At 46.6% G+C, this 20,166-nt stretch overlaps 1 protein-coding gene across 1 annotated transcript; it reads right to left on the minus strand.

Moving 5' to 3' along the window:
* Positions 1-1,190: 1,190 nt before the first annotated feature.
* On the minus strand, positions 1,191-6,058 carry LOC123396080 (protein FAR1-RELATED SEQUENCE 7-like). Its single transcript, XM_045091117.1, has 8 exons — positions 5,900-6,058; positions 4,665-4,765; positions 4,481-4,549; positions 3,674-3,932; positions 2,959-3,571; positions 2,418-2,868; positions 2,044-2,330; positions 1,191-1,753 (listed from the first exon to the last, which is right to left on the minus strand). The coding sequence occupies exons 1-6, from the start codon at positions 6,056-6,058 to the stop codon at positions 2,756-2,758; spliced, it is 1,314 nt and encodes a 437-aa protein (XP_044947052.1). The 3' UTR covers positions 1,191-1,753; positions 2,044-2,330; positions 2,418-2,755.
* Between the last annotated feature and the right edge of the window lie 14,108 nt (positions 6,059-20,166).

Below are 20,166 nucleotides of genomic sequence, written 5' to 3' on the forward strand. Positions count from 1 at the left end.
TTGCTAGTTTTAGTTGTTTCTTGTTGATGGTTTGTGTTTATCTATGTTCACCAGAGCAACCAGAGCACAACGTCCTGTCGTGCCTTCCCTCGTTTCTCCCCTTCCTCCCAGCTCTTTCTCTCTCTCTCGCTCGTTTTCTTTCACGAGCACGCCCGAGTAACCATGGCGCTGCCTCAGAGAACCCCGACGCCTTGCAAGTCGCCACCGCTGCTCGCCTGGATCCGTCCCCACCGTCATTCCGTGCGTACAGCCCGTCCGCCGCCGCGCTGCGCACACCACACTCAATCGGATGAAGCGGGAGAGCCGCTTGTCGCCTGCATGTTCGTTGAGTCACCTCGATCCAGATCGATTGGGAGGAGACCCTGATGCGTTGACCCATCCTGTCGAGTCTTCATTTTTCTCCTCCTTCAACTTCATGCGGTCCTCCTGCAGTGCCTGAGGGCAGCGCCGGCTCCCCGCCTAGCTGTCGCCGCAACTGTGGGCAGCGCCGGCTCCCCGCGCCGGATCCCCGCCTATTTGTCGCCGCGCCCGTGGGCAGCCCCGGCTCCCCGCCTTGTCTAGATGGGATCGGAAGTTTTTTTTTATCTCCTACATAACGGTTCGATTGATTTATTATTATATGGACTGCGGGTTAAATACACAAAACGTCAGGGGCTTTTTTTGTAAAATAGCCACGGCGGGTTTTCCGACAAAAGCGCTAGCCTTTTTATTATTAGGTAAAGATTATTTTGAATTTCCATCGAAGCCCCTAAATTGAGCATTTTATAACTGCCCTCGGTGCAACTTGGAGGATGTCGGCCTGCGGAACCAGGATCAGGATGAGCCACGGGACGTCGCCGGGCAGCGCCGCCCGACCGTCGATGCTAAACATGACAACCACAAATCATGAGGTTTTTCAAGCTAACATAAACGATCTTACACCATGGGACGGAGGAAGTAAAAGCCAAGGAAAAGTCAGCGCATGCAGTTTACTTCCTCCGTTTCTAAATATAAGTCTTTTAAAAGATTTCATTAGGGGTCTACATACGGAGTAAAATGAATGAATTTATATTCTAAAGTATGTCTATATACATCCGCATGTAGTCCACTAGTGGAACCTTTAAATAGACTTATATTTAGGAACGCAGGGAGTATAAAGTTTGCATCAAGATGAGTGGTGGTTGCTATTCGTATTAGCCTCTGCATGTGCATGAATCATGAAACAATTCTAGACCCAAGCTGAATCTCACAGTCCACGCTTGAACTTGCATGATCGTTGCTATTTTGCCTACGGTGCCGGGCCGACACGCAAAATACTGGTCTAGCCTACTTCATACGAGGTCAGGCTCAGAGGTTTACCCACACTCACAAAAACAATAAACCAGAAAGAACCAAGTCAGTTCATATCTTGGTTTCCTTCCTTCCATGCCTTAAGCATTGCAGAGGCCTCGGACGGGCTTTCACCTTTCAGACATCCGGGAGTAAGAAGTAATCAACGCTTGGTGCTGCGGCGGCGGGGCACGGCATTTTCTGCGGCCAATTCTCTGTTAAGTTTGTCGGGGCCCCTCGCGACGACCTTGTAGAGCCGTTCGTCCTCACAGGCGAGCCGCGCTAGGTATAAGAACTTGTCATGCAGCATGGAGTGCCTGCATTGCTGGCACGTCTCCGTCCGAGGTTCACCACGGCAGTGTATCTGGCACTGGAGCGGCTTGGCTGTCCAGCGTGGCATGACGTGTAGCCTTGGTATTTCACGCACGCCCAGGTGGATCATCACCTGAAAAAAGGATTCCAAGCCTGAAGGTGTCGAAATGTATATGTATGTACATATGGCAACCAATGGTAAGCATTCCAGATAAAGGTAGTAGTATGAGGGAAAGAATACTCCTACTGAAGTAGCAATGGATGGAAGATAGTACTCCCTCCGTCCCAAAATTCTTGTCTTATGTTTGTCTAGAAATGAATGTATCTAAATATTATAACATGATTAGATACATTCATATCTAAACAAATTTAAGACAAGAATTTTGGGACGGAGGGAGTACTACTGAAAGAGAACTGTTGTACCTTGACAGCATGACAACAGAGCATCCCCGTGTGCTCGAATTGCTTGCACACGCACATGAACGCTTCGCCATCTTCTCTAACATTCACCTCATATTCCACCCTAGACCATTCTCCCTAGTTTCACTGCTGGGATGCCGCGCTATGTACCTTGAGTTAGGCACGACTGCGTCCACCACGTAAGGTTCGGATTCGTGTATGGCTTGCACAAACTGTTCGTACACCGGTCTTGTGTACACCTCGCTGGCATGCTTCTCGATTGGCAGATTTGTTCTCAGAACAGTCTCATCCTGCATGAAAAACAATAATTCATCCTTAGTCTCAGCTTATCTTGAATGCCCATAGGAAGGATGTTAATTTCCTGAAGTTAAGCTTACCACAGTAGTCCTCTGCTCCTGAAACCCATAGTCCCATTGTTGATCGGACCACAGTTTCTCGTACTGTTCGGCGAAAAGCTCCATTGAGCAATCCCGTGGAACATGATGTTGTTTCAGAAAGCGTTTCGCGCAGTCGCTCTTTTGTGTGCTGGTCAGTGTAGCACAGATCGTGTCACTGAAGTATGCCTTGACCCACTTGTGCCGCACCTCATAGATCTCCTTCAGAAATGGGTGATTCACCAATCCATGCTTCTCTAGCAGCATCTCCCACGCCCTCTCAAACTCATCACTCGTCAGCATGTCGTTCAGAATTTTGTGAAGCCCCACTCGGAAGCTACTCAATGAAAACCAAGGTAGTCCTTTGCCCTGCGAAGAACATTCCACTTGAACCATCTGTGTGTGGTGGATGGCAGTACGTCCAATATGGCTTCCTCAATTGCCTCGCAGCGATCTATACGATTTTACACAAAACAACTTAGATTGGCTGCGCTGCAGAAAAATACTATTGGGTAGGAAATAGTGTGTACGGAAGCAATCTTACCAGTCAGTATAGTTTTAGGGTGTTCCTGGCCTATTAGTTGGAAGAACTGACTAAGCACCCATTTGTAGCTCTCCATTTTCTCGTCTATCATTAGCACCCCACCAAGCAATATGGTCTCAAAGTTGTTGTTGACTCCAACAAAAAGGCCGAACGGCGCTCCATACTTGTCCGATCTGTAGGTGGTGTCGAAGATAATCACATCGCCAAAGTATTGGTACTGAAGGCCCTTGCCACTGGTCCAGAGTAGTGGCCTTATTCTACAGTTACTATCAAGCTGCAAACCGGTATAATCGAATGTTGCATCCTTTGCTTTGATCCTAGCAAAGGTTTTCCCAGTCTTCTGGATATCATCAGACAGCGAGTTCGTTGCTTCAATATCAGAAATGTGTGGCACATTATTTTCCCTAAGCTGGCGAATCAATTCCCTTGTGTTCTTGTCAATACTACTGTGAGACTGCCAAGATGACCTCTGCACACACATCTTAGATAGTGGATGGTTATGCCCGACTTGATGCTCGCACACGCGCCATCCGCCATCTCTGGATCTCAGCAAAAGAATCGACGCTGTGCATTCACACCGACAAAATGAATTGCTTTCCTTGGTTGGTTTCCCCTGTAGAACGTAACACTTCCAAGCATTGGTACTGGTTTGAGACCGAACAACACAAAGATCAGAAGTACTACCTTAACTGCAAGGGGAGGATGAATGTCATACCTCACACGCGCAAACAAATTGCTGTATGCATTTAGTACCATGAGAATCCATACTACCCGCTCCATACCTAACTCCGAAACCAGATTCCCAAGAATAAATGTTGTAGAATTCATATGCCTCGTCAAGAGAAACGAAGGAACTCCCAACAGTTGGATTGACCACGGCCTCAGTTTCCCTCTGTGCAAACCCTGCGATCGCCTTCTCCAGTGCGCCAACACGATACACAGAAGTAGATCCATGTTCATCTCCCAGCCGTGCCCTACATAATTTGTTATCAACAACTAGTTACATGCCCAGAGATTGGTGGCAAAGTTGCTGAATTGGGGTACAGTTTCCTTAATTTGCGCCAGCCGACGCACAACAGAACATCATCTAAATATAACATTCAAAAAGTATTGAAGCATCCAAACAACAATCTCGGCACTGCAACTAGCAAATGTAGAACAGTGGTATAGCAAAATAACTAGGCTCTATGATTGGGGTGTGAATAACAATCAATAGGAGTAGAGAGTGCTGACTGCTGAGTACATGCTCTGGACTGGGATTGCAGTATCTGTGCAGATCGATCGGTGCATTTTGTTTGGGCGCACATCACAGGCAGGTAAGAACCTAAAACCCTAACCCCCAAATCCTTGTGGACTAACTAATCACGGATCCCTACATACAGGGATTATTACTAGCTGATTAATTAATCCGCATGCCCGGTTCCACGGCGCAATCATCCAGATCCAGCCAACCCCCGGGCCACTCAACCGAGACACGCGAAAACTGAACAGCAGACCACTGGCGCGACGGCGACGCGAGTACCTAGGAGGAGGGGCGGCGGCGGCAGCGCCATGGGCATGCGGGTGCGGCGGCTCCTCCTTCATCCTGATCCTGTACCAACGAAGCGAACGGAACGAACTGCCCGAGTTTAGTTACTTCGCCGGCCGGACCGGAGCCGCGAAGTTGAACAAGAAAGTGGTAGGAGAATGGGTAGACACCGGCTGACCTCCGCCGCTCCTTCCCCGGCGGCGCGAACTCCTCCGCGGCCGTCTCTGTCGCCCGCGGCGGTTGGGATGAATATTCTTTTTTGAGTGAATTGCACTTTTTCTAATAGCATCTTCAGTAGATGTTGTATATTTTGATGTTGTAAACTAGGTGTTGTATAATTTACAACACCAAAAAATATGTTTTACAACACCCGAAAATAGCCAACTCTAACAGATGTTGTATATTGGTGTTGTAAATTTCCAACTTCAATAAATGTTGTAAATGGTGTTGTAAATCTCGGTCGGTTGCCAAGCTGTTGTTGTTCGGCTGCACAGCCACTGTTGGTTGGCTGTCGGCCACATTTGCATAATTTAAAACAATCAAAAATGAAATAAAAAAACATACATGTCCACAATATCAAATTATTACATTGTTCACCAAATCCACAACATCAAATGCATCACACATACAATATAGTTTTACACAATACACAAACAACTAAATTGAATGGAACTAGCCGGCTCTCTCGCCATGGAATTTTCAATGCTCCTCCATCAAATCCTTCTGAAGTTAATCGTGCGAATCGGAGTCTCTAATCTCATTGTACACCTTCATGAAGCGTTTGATTCGCTCCTCTCTCCTCATGGGCATACCGCGTATGCCCATCAACTGACAGAAGTTGTAATCTAAATTTTATCCCCGCTCATTCTCAATGATCATGTTATGCATGATCACGCAAGCAGTCATGATGTACCAAAGTTGTTGTTGATCCAAAAATCTAGATGGCCCTCGCACAATAGCAAATTGGGATTGCAAAATCCCAAAAACCCTCTCAACATCTTTCCTAGCCGCCGCTTGTGCATTGTAAAAGATGAGTTCTTTCTTACCTTGAGGTTTGGAAATTGGCTTGACAAATGCACTCCACCTTGGGTAGATGTCATCCGCAAGATAGTACCCATAGTTATATGTGCGGTCATTTTCCTCAAAGATCACCGGTGGTCCTTCTCCATTTGCTAACTTGGCAAAAAGAGGTGACCGGTCGAGCACATTGATGTCATTGCAAGATCCAAGCATGCCAAAGTATGCATGCCAAATTCATGTTTCATGATCGGCAACGGCCTCAAGAATGACTGTGGCATCCTTCCCACGACCTTTGAACTGCCCATGCCATGCTTTTGGGCAATTTTTTCACTTCGAGTGCATGCAATCGATAGAACCTAGCATAGCTAGAAATCCACGAGATGTGTTCATCACCAACAGCCTTTGTGTGTCCTGAGCATTGAGAGCTCTCAAGTATTGTGCACCAAACACTTCTACTATAGCCTTGGCAAATTGTTTGACATAAAAGATAGAAGTGCTCTCTGTCATTGCCAAGTTATCATCAATGTAGACCGCAGGAACACCATAGGCCATCATGCGCAATGCGACAGTGACCTTCTGTTCGGTGCTATGTCCAAGCAACCCTGCACAATTCCTCCTCTGCTCGAAGCTTCGATCATGTTGCTTCACAGAATTGCAAATATGGATGAACAAGTCTTTGGACATTCTGAACCGGCGCCGAAAATATTTATCCGTAAAAACGGGTTGTGGACCGAAGTAGTTGCGCATTAACCTTTTGTGTGCTTCCACCCGTTCTCTCCGAATGAAAGCACGGCCATAAACGAAACCACTGTGCATTGGCTTCTCCCCCTTGTGCATTGCCACAAGCATTGCAATGTCTTCTTCTTCATTCAAATCAAATTCATCATCCGATGAGGATGAGTAATTGTCCACGTAAGAGCACCCGCATGAGCTCATCTATAATATGGATAATCAATGGTAAACTACTTTGCATCCAACAAAAAATCTCAAGTTCATATATTTTTACCTTCGGGAATTTTGTCGAACACCTTGCTTGCGAGGTGGAAGAAATCGGCCGGCGGTGCGGTCAGCAGCCGGGAGCAGTCAGCCGGTGACGGAGCGGAGCACGCAGCGACAGAGCGGCGCGGAGCAGGTGGGCGGCGGAGAGGAGCGGTGAGCAGGCCGGCGGCGGCTACTTCACCAAGGAGGGGAGCCGTCGGGTGGCGGGCGACGGCAGCCCCTGCGTCGTGGGCCGTTGGGCGGCGATGACTACACAGCCACGACAGAAGCCTACATCGCCTCGGACGGCCGCAACCGCTGGAGAAGCTCCGGCCGCCGTGAATTTGGCTGGCGACCAAGACCAAATCGGGCAGCTCGTGGCGGCGTGGCGGCGAGAAAGGCGGTTGGGAACGGGTCGGCAAAGTCGCGGCGGGTTCGGCGGTAGTTGGGCGGTGGTCGGCATGATCGGGAGGCGACGGATCTGGCCGGCGGCGAGTTCGAGCAACGGCTGGCGGGCGCGGGGAAGGAAATGGAAGAGCGGTTAGGAGTTGGCGCGTGGCTGGACGTTTTACAACACCTAGCCTTTGTGTTGTATATTTGCAACACCAAGGTCAAATTTTACAACACTTGAAGCTGGTGTTGTAAAAAAATGTACATATACAACACACTTGTTGGAGCATTGTTTTTGGGCCTAAGTGTTGTATAAGTTAGTTATTTTTACATATACAACACCTATTAGAGATGCTCTTAGGTAGTGATAACGGCCACACGGGTGGGCGTTAAGACTGTGTTGCCACATGTCTTGTGTGGTGTGTAAGAGAAAACAGTCCACACGCCTACGTGTGGGCAAAACAGCTAACGCCCACACGTCTGGCCTCCTGCCTCGCGACCCGCGCATCCGACCTGCCACCTCGCGGTCCCACGTGTTCCCGTGAGGCAGTTGTCATGGTTGCTGAACCGTGGTAACTATTTGTTTAACTACAGTTGTCATGTCTAGATAACTACAGCTTTCATGGTTGCTCAACTTCAGTCGTCATGTCTGAACAACCGCATTGCCATGTAACACTAGAAAGACATGACAACTGATAGGCGTGCGGGTATGTGGACGCGCGACGACAGTTCCACCCAGTTCCATGTAACACTGGAAAAAACATGGCAACTGACAGGCGTGTGGAGGCGCAACAACAGTTCCACTCAGTTGCCATGTAACACTGGGAAGACATGGTAACTCGCATGCATGCGCGCACGGCAGTTCCACTCAGTTGTCATGTAACACTGGAAATACATGACAACTGACACGCATGCGGACACGACAGTTTCACTCAGTTGTCATGTAATAATGGGAAGATATGACAACTGACAGTCATGCAGGCGTGTGGGCGCGACGCCAGTTCCACCACACGTCGGGTTGACAGACGCGATTTCTGTGTGCGTGAAACAAGCGTGTGAGTGAACTGATAAACACCCACACACCGGTCTCTTCCTACACAACACAAAAAAATCTACAAAGTTACGAACCATAAACGGGCGGCAATCCATACGTATGGACGGTTTGTAAACGCCCACACGTGCGGGCGTTATTTTTTTTATGGGTTGACTGAAATACACTTTTTTTGGGATGAGTGGATTACACTGTCATTTTTATTTTATTTTTGGGATAGCTCACTACTCCACTTTGCCTTGTATAAGGACTCCAATGTTTTCTAAAAACTATACAACTCATTATTTCACTTTGACCGAAACGTGTTGTACACAATATTACAAAAATGGCGTACACACCGGTGTAAACTGTAGTAGAGATATCCAATTCAGATCTAGTTTTGAAAAACTCATCGTAACAAACGAAAGCACATTGAGTTTTGAAGGCTCCGTTTGAACATAGTGCATTTCTAAAGTTCCGAGATCGTTCTTTTTTCGTTGTTGGTACTAGTTGTGTGTCACACGGCTCACTTTTCCTAATAGAAGTTCTGACTGCTTAAACATATATGTCATGTTTGCATTAAGTTTGTGTTGGCAAATGCCACTAGGAACAATTATAGTCCGACCAAAACACTCGTAAAGCCACTTGTCACACATATGCCTCCCTATCTCACTATGACTTGTATTATGTAACATCCCGTGGTTTTTTATAAATTAAAAATTGTTTCCATTAATAAATAATTAACATAAATATTGTATTTCACGCTCTGACTTGCGGTTTAGAGCCTCGAGACATGGATTGCAGGCAGCAGGCGAGGGAGATGCTAGGAGTGAGTGAGGCTTTGGCCAAACGACACGCCAGCGCGAGGACGCTAGCGGATCTGGAGGACCAACTCCTTGTGACAGTCCTTTGCTGCTTCCTCACGCCGGTGGAGACCGATGCACAACTTGGGAAGAGGGGACGGCAAAAATGAAGGCAACCGGGATAGCCAAGGCACAAAAAATGTGTGGTTTAGAGGATGATCGGCGTCATCTTTTCTAACAAGGAGTCCGACCACCGCTCCAGCTCCGACGACGATGCCCCTCGAACTGATGGAGCAAAACACCGTCAGATCCCTCGGTACGGTTCATGAGGGGCCGGACTCGGGCCTAGATTTTGAGCCTGGTGGCCGGGCAGGGCTCGGGGATTACATTTTTGCGATTTAGGAAAAAGCCCGACCCGAGGCCTGACGAGCATTCACATTGATGGGTCGGGCTTGGTGTTGGGGAACGTCGCATGGGAAACAAAAATTTTCCTACGCGCACGAAGACCTATCATGGTGATGTCCATCTACGAGAGGGGATGAGTGATCTACGTACCCTTGTAGATCGTACAGCAGAAGCGTTAGAGAACGCGGTTGATGTAGTGGAACGTCCTCACGTCCCTCGATCCGCCCCGCGAACAATCCCGCGATCAGTCCCACGATCTAGTACCGAACGGACGGCACCTCCGCGTTCAGCACACGTACAGCTCGACGATGATCTCGGCCTTCTTGATCCAGCAAGAGAGACGGAGAGGTAGAAGAGTTCACCGGCAGCGTGACGGCGCTCCGGAGGTTTGTGATGATCTTGTCTCAACAGGGCTCCGCCCGAGCTCCGCAGAAACGCGATCTAGAGGAAAAACTATGGAGGTATGTGGTCGGGCAGCCGTGAGAAAGTCGTCTCAAATCAGCCCTAATTGCTCCATATATATAGGAGGAGGGAGGGGGGACCTTGCCTTGGGGTCCAAGGACCCCCAAGGAGTCGGCCGAGCCAGGGGGGGAGGACTCCCCCCCAAACCGAGTTGGACTTGGTTTGGTGGGAGGAGTCCCCCTCCCTTCCCACTTCCTTCCTCTTTTTTTTTTCTTTTCCTTTGATTTCTTATTCTTGGCGCATAGGCCCCCTTGGGGCTGTCCCACCAGCCCACTAAGGGCTGGTGTGTCTCCCCAAAGCCTATGGGCTTCCCCGGGGTGGGTTGCCCCCCCCCCCCCGGTGAACTCCCGGAACCCATTCGTCATTCCCGGTACATTCCCGGTAACTCCGAAAACCTTCCGGTAATCAAATGAGGTCATCCTATATATCAATCTTCGTTTTCGGACCATTCCGGAAACCCTCGTGACGTCCGTGATCTCATCCGGGACTCCGAACAACATTCGGTAACCAACCATATAACTCAAATACGCATAAAACAACGTCGAACCTTAAGTGTGCAGACCCTGCGGGTTCGAGAACTATGTAGACATGACCCGAGAGACTCCTCGGTCAATATCCAATAGCGGGACCTGGATGCCCATATTGGATCCTACATATTCTACGAAGATCTTATCGTTTGAACCTCAGTGCCAAGGATTCGTATAATCCCGTATGTCATTCCCTTTGTCCTTCGGTATGTTACTTGCCCGAGATTCGATCATCAGTATCCGCATACCTATTTCAATCTCGTTTACCGGCAAGTCTCTTTACTCGTTCCGTAATACAAGATCCCGCAACTTACACTAAGTTACATTGCTTGCAAGGCTTGTGTGTGATGTTGTATTACCGAGTGGGCCCTGAGATACCTCTCCGTCATACAGAGTGACAAATCCCAGTCTTGATCCATACTAACTCAACTAACACCTTCGGAGATACCTGTAGAGCATCTTTATAGTCACCCAGTTATGTTGCGACGTTTGATACACACAAAGCATTCCTCCGGTGTCAGTGAGTTATATGATCTCATGGTCATAGGAATAAATACTTGACACGCAGAAAACAGTAGCAACAAAATGACACGATCAACATGCTACGTCTATTAGTTTGGGTCTTAGTCCATCACGTGATTCTCCCAATGACGTGATCCAGTTATCAAGCAACAACACCTTGTTCATAATCAGAAGACACTGACTATCATCGATCAACTGGCTAGACAACTAGAGGCATGCTAGGGACGGTGTTTTGTCTATGTATCCACACATGTAAATGAGTCTTCATTCAAAACAATTATAGCATGGATAATAAACTATTATCTTGATACAGGAATTATAATAATAACTATACATTTATTATTGCCTCTAGGGCATAATTCCAACAGTCTCCCACTTGCACTAGAGTCAATAATCTAGCCTTCACATCACCATGTGAATTACATTATAATAAATCTAACACCCATACAGTTCTGGTGTCGATCATGTTTTGGCCGTGGAAGAGGTTTAGTCAGCGGGTCTGCTACATTCAGATCCGTGTGCACCTTGCATATATTTACGTCCTCCTCCTCGACGTAGTCGCGGATGAGGTTGAAGCGTCGTTTGATGTGTCTGGTCTTCTTGTGAAACCTTGGTTCCTTTGCTAGGGCAATGGCACCAGTGTTGTCACAGAACAAGGTTATTGGATCCAGTGCACTTGGCACCACTCCAAGATCCGTCATGAACTGCTTCATCCAGACACCCTCCTTAGCCGCCTCCGAGGCAGCCATGTACTATGCTTCATATGTAGAATCTGCTACGACGCTTTGCTTGGAACTGCACCAGCTTACTGCACCCCCATTAAGAATAAATACGTATCCGGTTTGCGACTTAGAGTCGTCCGGATCTGTGTCAAAGCTTGCATCGACGTAACCTTTTACGGCGAGCTCTTCGTCACCTCCATACACGAGAAACATCTCCTTAGTCCTTTTCAGGTACTTCAGGATATTCTTGACCGCTGTCCAGTGATCCACTCCTGGATTACTCTGGAACCTACCTGCCATACTTATAAAACTGGCAAGAACCCTTTCTTGGACTGTTCCATTTTGAACCTCTTCAAAACTTTATCAAGGTATGTGCTTTGTGAAAGTCCTATCAGGCGTTTTGATCTATCCCTATAGATCTTAATGCCTAGAATGTAAGCAGCTTCTCCTAGGTCCTTCATAGAGAAACTTTTATTCAAGTAACCTTTTATGCTCTCCAAAAGCTCTACGTTGTTTCTAATCAGTAATATGTCATCCACATATAATATTAGAAACGCCACAGAGCTCCCACTCACTTTCTTGTAAATACAAGATTCTCCAACCACTTGTATAAACCCAAATGCTTTGATCACCTCATCAAAGCGTTTGTTCCAACTCCGAGATGCTTGCACCAGTACATAAATGGATCGCTGGAGCTTGCACACCTTGTCAGCATTTTTAGGATCGACAAAACCTTCGGGTTGCATCATATACAACTCTTCCTTAAGGAAACCGTTAAGGAACGCCGTTTTGACATCCATCTGCCAGATTTCATAATCGAAAAATGCAGCTATTGCTAACATGATTCTGACGGACTTAAGCATCGCTACGGGTGAGAAGGTCTCATCGTAGTCAACTCCTGGAACTTGTGAAAAACCCTTTGCCACAAGTCGAGCTTTATAAACGGTCACATTACCGTCAGCGTCCGTCTTCTTCTTAAAGATCCATTTGTTCTGAATAGCCTTGCGGCCCTCAGGTAGTATCTCCAAAGTCCACACTTTGTTCTCATACATGAATCCTATCTCGGATTTCATGGCTTCTAGCCATTTGTTGGAATCTGGGCCCACCATTGCTTCTTCATAATTTGCAGGTTCATTGTTGTCTAACAACATGATTGATAAGACGGGATTACCGTACCACTCTGGAGCAGCGCGTGATCTCGTCGACCTGCGTGGTTCAACAGAAACTTGAACTGGAGTTTCATGATCATCATCATTAACTTCCTCCTCAACCGGCGTCGCAACGACAGAGGTTTCCCCTTGCCCTGCGCCACCATCCAGAGGGATGAGAGGTTCGACAACCTCGTCAAGTTCTATCTTCCTCCCACTCAATTCTCTCGGGAGAAACTCCTTCTCGAGAAAAGTTCCGTTCTTAGCAACAAACACTTTGCCCTCGGATTTGAGATAGAAGGTGTACCCAACTGTCTCTTTTGGGTAACCTATGAAGACGCATTTTTCCGCTTTGGGTTCCAGCTTTTCAGGCTGAAGCTTTTTGACATAAGCATCACATCCCCAAACTTTAAGAAACGACAACTTTGGCCTTTTGCCATACCACAGTTCGTATGGTGTCGTCTCAACGGATTTTGATGGTGCCCTATTTAAAGTGAATGCAGCTGTTTCTAATGCATAACCCCAAAATGATAACGGCAAATCAGTAAGAGACATCATAGATCGCACCATCTCTAACAAAGTACGATTACGACGTTCGGACACACCATTACGCTGTGGTGTTCCAGGCGGTGTTAACTGCGAAACAATTCCACACTGTCTTTAAGTGAGCACCAAACTCGAAACTCAGATATTCACCCCCACGATCAGACCGTAGGAACTTGATCTTCTTGTTACGATGATTTTCCACTTCACTCTGAAATTGCTTGAACTTTTCAAATGTTTCAGACTTGTGCTTCATCAAGTAGACATAACCATATCTACTTAAATCGTCAGTGAAGGTGAGGAAATAACGATATCCGCCGCGTGCCTCTACGCTCATTGGACCACACACATCGGTATGTATGATTTCCAACAAGTCACTTGCACGCTCCATTGTTCCGGAGAACGGAGTCTTAGTCATCTTGCCCATGAGGCATGGTTCGCACGTGTCAAGTGAATCAAAGTCAAGTGACTCCAAAAGTCCATCAGCATGGAGTTTCTTCATGCGCTTTACACCAATATGACCCAAGCGGCAGTGCCACAAAAATATGGCGCTATCATTGTTTACTCTAACTCTTTTGGTCTCAATGTTATGTATATGCGTATCGCTATCAAGATTCAATATGAACAATCCTCTCACATTCGGTGCATGACCATAAAAGATGTTACTCATAGAAATAGAACAACCATTATTCTCAGACTTAAAAGAGTAACCGTCTCGCAATAAACAAGATCCAGATATAATGTTCATGCTCAACGCAGGCACTAAATAACAATGATTTAAGTTCATCACTAATCCCGATGGTAGCTGAAGTGACACTGTGCCGACGGCGATTGCATCAACCTTGGAACCATTTCCTACGTGCATCGTCACTTCATCTTTCGCCAGCCTTCGTCTATTCCGCAGTTCCTGTTTCGAGTTGCAAATGTGAGCAACAGAACCGGTATCGAATACCCAGGCACTACTACGAGAGCCGGTTAAGTACACATCAATAACACGTATATCAAATATACCTGATTTTTCTTTGCCCGCCTTCTTATCTGCCAGATATTTGGGGCAATTGCGCTTCCAGTGACCCATACCCTTGCAATAGAAGCACTCTGTTTCAGGCTTAGGTCCAGCCTTGGGTTTCTTCGATGGATTGGCAACAGGCTTGCCGCTCTTCTTCGAATTGCCCTTCTTGCCTTTGCCGTTTCTCTTGAAACTAGTGGTCTTGCTCACCATCAACACTTGATGCTCTTTACGGAGTTCAGACTCTGCGACTTTCACCATCGCAAACAACTCGCCGGGAGACTTGTTCATCCCTTGCATGTTGTAGTTCAACACAAAGCCTTTATAGCTTGGCGGCAGTGATTGAAGGATTCTGTCAGTGATAGCCTCTTGCGGGAGTTCAATCCCCAGCTCAGCCAGACGGTTTGAGTACCCAGACATTTTGAGCACATGTTCACTGACAGACGAGTTTTCCTCCATCTTGCAAGCATAGAATTTATCGGAGGTCTCATACCTCTCGATCCGGGCGTTCTTCTGAAATATAAACTTCAACTCCTGGAACATCTGAAATGCTCCATGACGCTCAAAGCGACGTTGAAGTCCCGGTTCTAAGCCATACAAGACTGCACATTGAACTATTGAGTAGTCCTCCTTACGCGCTAACCAAGCATTCTTAACATCCTGATCAGCCGTAGCGGGTGGTTCATCTCCTAGCGCAGCATTAAGGACATAATCCTTCTTCCCAGCTTGTAAGATTAGCTTAAGATTACGAGCCCAGTCTACAAAGTTGCTTCCATCATCTTTCAACTTAGCTTTCTCTAGGAACGTATTAAAATTCAGGATGACACTCGCGTGAGCCATGATCTACAACACAAATATATCAAAGTGGACTTAGACTATGTTCAAGATATTTAGAGTTTAACTTAATCAAATTATGCTAAACTCCCACTCAAAAAGTACATCTCTCTAGTCATTTGAGTGGTTCATGATCCACTTACACTATCCCAAGTCCGATCATCACGTGAGTTGAGTATAGTTTCAGTGGTAAGCATCCCTATGCTAATCATATCAACTATATGATTCATGATCGACCTTTCGGTCTCATGTGTTCTGAGGCCATGTCTGCACATGCTAGGCTCGTCAAGCTTAACCCGAGTGTTCCGCGTGCGCAACTGTTTTGCACCCGTTGTATGTGAATGTTGAGTCTATCACACCCGATCATCACGTGGTGTCTCGAAACGACGAACTGTAGCAACGGTGCACAGTCGGGGAGAACACAATTTCGTCTTGAAATTTTAGTGAGAGATCACCTCATAATGCTACCGTCGTTCTAAGCAAAATAAGGTGCATAAAAGGATTAACATCACATGCAATTCATAAGTGACATGATATGGCCATCATCACGTGCTTCTTGATCTCCATCACCAAAGCACCGGCACGATCTTCTTGTCACCGGCGCCACACCATGATCATCCATCAACGTGTTGCCATCGGGGTTGTCGTGCTACTTATGCTATTACTACTAAAGCTACATCCTAGCAAAATAGTAAACGCATCTGCAAGCACATATGTTAGTATAAAGACAACCCTATGGCTCCTGCCGGTTGCCGTACCATCGACGTGCAAGTCGATATTTCTATTACAACATGATCATCTCATACATCCAATATATCACATCACATCGTTGGCCATATCACATCACAATCATACCCTGCAAAAACAAGTTAGACGTCCTCTAATTTGTTGTTGCATGTTTTACGTGGTGACCAAGGGTATCTAGTAGGATCACATCTTACTTACGCAAACACCACAACGGAGATATATGAGTTGCTATTTAACCTCATCCAAGGACCTCCTCGGTCAAATCCGATTCAACTAAAGTTGGAGAAACCGTCACTTGCCAGTCATCTTTGAGCAAAGGGGGTTACTCGTAACGATGAAACCAGTCTCTCTAAGCGTACGAGTAATGTCGGTCCAAGCCGCTTCAATCCAACAATACCGCAGAATCAAGAAAAGACTAAGGAGGGCAGCAAAACGCACATCACCGCCCACAAAAACTTTTGTGTTCTACTCGAGAAGACATCTACGCATGAACCTAGCTCATGAGCCACTTTTGGGAACGTCGCATGGGAAACAAAAAATTTCCTACGCGCACGAAGACCTATCATGGTGATGTCCATCTACGAGAGGGGATGAGTGATCTACGTACCCTTGTAGATCGTACAACAGAAGCGTTAGAGAACGTGGTTGATGTAGTGGAACGTCCTCACATCCCTCGATCCGCCCCACGAACAATCCCGCGATCAGTCCCACGATCTAGTACCGAACGGACGGCACCTCCGCGTTCAGCACACGTACATCTCGACGATGATCTCGGCCTTCTTGATCCAGCAAGAGATACGGAGAGGTAGAAGAGTTCACCGGCAGCGTGACGGCGCTCCGGAGGTTGGTGATGATCTTGTCTCAGCAGGGCTCCGCCCGAGCTCCGCAGAAACGCGATCTAGAGGAAAAACTATGGAGGTATGTGGTCGGGCAGCCGTGAGAAAGTCGTCTCAAATCAGCCCTAGTTGCTCCATATATATAGGAGAAGGGAGGGGGGACCTTGCCTTGGGGTCCAAGGACCCCCAAGGAGTCGGCCGAGCCAAGGGGGGGAGGACTCCCCCCCAAACCGAGTTGGACTTGGTTTGGTGGGAGGAGTCCCCCTCCCTTCCCACTTCCTCCCTCTTTTTTTTTTCTTTTCCTTTGATTTCTTATTCTTGGCGCATAGGCCCCCTTGGGGCTGTCCCACCAGCCCACTAAGGGCTGGTGTGTCTCCCCAAAGCCTATGGGCTTCCCCGGGGTGGGTTGCCCCCCCCCCCCCCCGGTGAACTCCCGGAACCCATTCGTCATTCCCGGTACATTCCCGGTAACTCCGAAAACCTTCCGGTAATCAAATGAGGTCATCCTATATATCAATCTTCGTTTTCGGACCATTCCGGAAACCCTCGTGACGTCCGTGATCTCATCCGGGACTCCGAACAACATTCGGTAACCAACCATATAACTCAAATACGCATAAAACAACGTCGAACCTTAAGTGTGCAGACCCTGCGGGTTCGAGAACTATGTAGACATGACCCGAGAGACTCCTCGGTCAATATCCAATAGCGGGACCTGGATGCCCATATTGGATCCTACATATTCTACGAAGATCTTATCGTTTGAACCTCAGTGCCAAGGATTCGTATAATCCCGTATGTCATTCCCTTTGTCCTTCGGTATGTTACTTGCCCGAGATTCGATCGTCAGTATCCGCATACCTATTTCAATCTCGTTTACCGGCAAGTCTCTTTACTCGTTCCGTAATACAAGATCCCGCAACTTACACTAAGTTACATTGCTTGCAAGGCTTGTGTGTGATGTTGTATTACCGAGTGGGCCCCGAGATACCTCTCCGTCATACAGAGTGACAAATCCCAGTCTTGATCCATACTAACTCAACTAACACCTTCGGAGATACCTGTAGAGCATCTTTATAGTCACCCAGTTACGTTGCGACGTTTGATACACACAAAGCATTCCTCCGGTGTCAGTGAGTTATATGATCTCATGGTCATAGGAATAAATACTTGACACGCAGAAAACAGTAGCAACAAAATGACACGATCAACATGCTACGTCTATTAGTTTGGGTCTTAGTCCATCACGTGATTCTCCCAATGACGTGATCCAGTTATCAAGCAACAACACCTTGTTCATAATCAGAAGACACTGACTATCATCGATCAACTGGCTAGCCAACTAGAGGCATGCTAGGGACGGTGTTTTGTCTATGTATCCACACATGTAAATGAGTCTTCATTCAAAACAATTATAGCATGGATAATAAACTATTATCTTGATACAAGAATTATAATAATAACTATACATTTATTATTGCCTCTAGGGCATAAATCCAACACTTGGGCCTGAAACCCAGGCCCGACGGTCGGGCCGGGCCCTGCTCGGGCCTGTTTTTTTGTCGTGGGCATTGTCAGACCTGACCCGAGGTATGGCCAGGTAGAGCACACACAACTAAAATCTACCTTAAAGCCCTTAATTAGGTGAAAGCCACAACTCTATGCAATAGATCACGGCCTCCTCACAAACCCACACTAAGAGAAGTAGAGAAGGGGTAGTGGGCGGGCGGAGTAGCGGTGCTGACGATATGTGCCCGAAGATTGGCTATCCTAGGGTTTTAGGAGAAATGGTTGGTGACAAAGACCAACACTTTATGCTTTTGGTTCGAATGATTCGAATTATTTTAACCACGAACATGTTATGATTCTTGGAACATTTTCCCTTTAAATGTTGAAGTTCTTTATACTCCAAATTGCTTTAAAGAAATAAAACCAATGAAAATAAAAAATACGAAATAAAACAACAGGGGCGCCCAACCTCGCTTATGGGCCAGCCCATGAGGGCGTGGGAGGCGAGTAGGTGTGTGCTGGCATGTTGGCCTACGCCCCATGCGCCATTAGGAGGTCCCACACACATGTGTGAGATCCTATTCAATACTTATGGCGTTGTTTACTTTTTTGTTTCTCAATTTGCACACACACAACCTTCAATCAGAATGGACCGTCCATTTAACCATGTAGCGAGCAAACTCCTTCTAATTTTTGGAAGCTTCCGAGCCCGGTTTTGAGGATCTTATGGAAGCTTCTAGTTGGTTTTGCCTTTTTTTGCATCTACTCTTTCTCGATCTTTTTTCTTCTGTTTTTATTTGTTTGTTCTTTTTTATTTTTATTGTTATATGTAATTCATAATTTTTCTGAAATTTGCGAAATTTCTGAAATTTGTGAACTTTTTTTACCATTTTTTGTGTGGACTTTTTGCAAATTCGAGATTTCTTTAATTTGATGAACATTTTTCTCATCTTTTTTGTAAACTAATAATTATTTTTCAACAAATTGAACTTTTAAAATATTCATCTTTGTTCCTCATTTTTTTGCTTCATTTCTTTTTCAAAAGTCAACCAGCGATCTTGTGAGTGGTCAACTAGTCAATGATGGAGGGGTCAAGCCTGAAAACCGAGTGCGGGGGAGCGAGTAGTGCCATCTTTGCTTGTTGGGCTGGTCCACGAGGGTAGGACGTGCGTGTCGTTGTACTTACCTGGTGGAGTAGGCGCTGTATAAGGGGTTTTCCTATTTAGCGCTGCAGGCGCCGGTTTCTTCGATTTTCACCTAACCGGCGCGTGCAGCAACGTTAGCTGGGCTCGTCCCATTTCGTTCGCCCGTCCGTTCCAAAATTACGCAGAAGTAGGATTCAAACCGAGGTGCTCAGCGAGAAGATTGGTAACCACCCCACAACGTAGGAAGGAAGAAAATTAAAAAGTTGTGGATGTATTTAAAACTTAAAAGACTCAGGAAGAAAGAAAATTAAAAAGAAAATAAAACGGAAACAGAAAACAGAAAAAAGGAAAAACGGAAAATGAAAAAGAAGAAAAGAAGGAAACGATGATAAGGGACAAAATGACATATCTAAGCACATAAAGGCTCCGTTGTGGGCTGGTTACCAATCTTCGCGCTGAGCACCTCGGTTCGAATCCTACTTCTGCGCAATTTTTTAACGGACGGGTGAACGAAATGGGCCAAGCCAAGCTAACGTTGCTACAGGCGGTGGTTAGCTGAAAATCAAAAAAACGGACGCCTTCAGTGCCCTCTAAGTCAACTGGCGCTCGCTGCATCGCCCTGATGGGCTGGCCCACGACGGGCAACGCTAGCACAAACATCCTAAAAAAGATTGCTGCTTTAAACGGACGGGTGAACGAAATGGGCCAAGCCAAGCTAGCGTTGCTACAGGCGGTGGTTAGCTGAAAATCAAAGAAACTAGCGCCTTCAGTGCCCTCTAAGTCAACTGGCGCTCGCTGCATCGCCCTGATGGGCCGGCCCATGACGGGCAACGCTAGCGCAAACATCCTAAAAAAGATTGCTGCTTTAAAGATTCGAACTCAGGACCTTTCTTTCCTTCCTATGCTGTATTAACCACTAGAACTAGAAGCTAGATGTAATCAATACAACCTCAGAAATTCATAAGAACACTCTAGCCGCGTTGTTCCAACGAATGGAAGTTCACATATTTTTAAAAGTTCATGAACTTTTTTCTTTCAAAAAATCCTCAC

This window comes from Hordeum vulgare, chromosome 1H (assembly GCF_904849725.1).
Source record: "Hordeum vulgare subsp. vulgare chromosome 1H, MorexV3_pseudomolecules_assembly, whole genome shotgun sequence".
NCBI classification, from domain to species: domain Eukaryota; kingdom Viridiplantae; phylum Streptophyta; class Magnoliopsida; order Poales; family Poaceae; genus Hordeum; species Hordeum vulgare.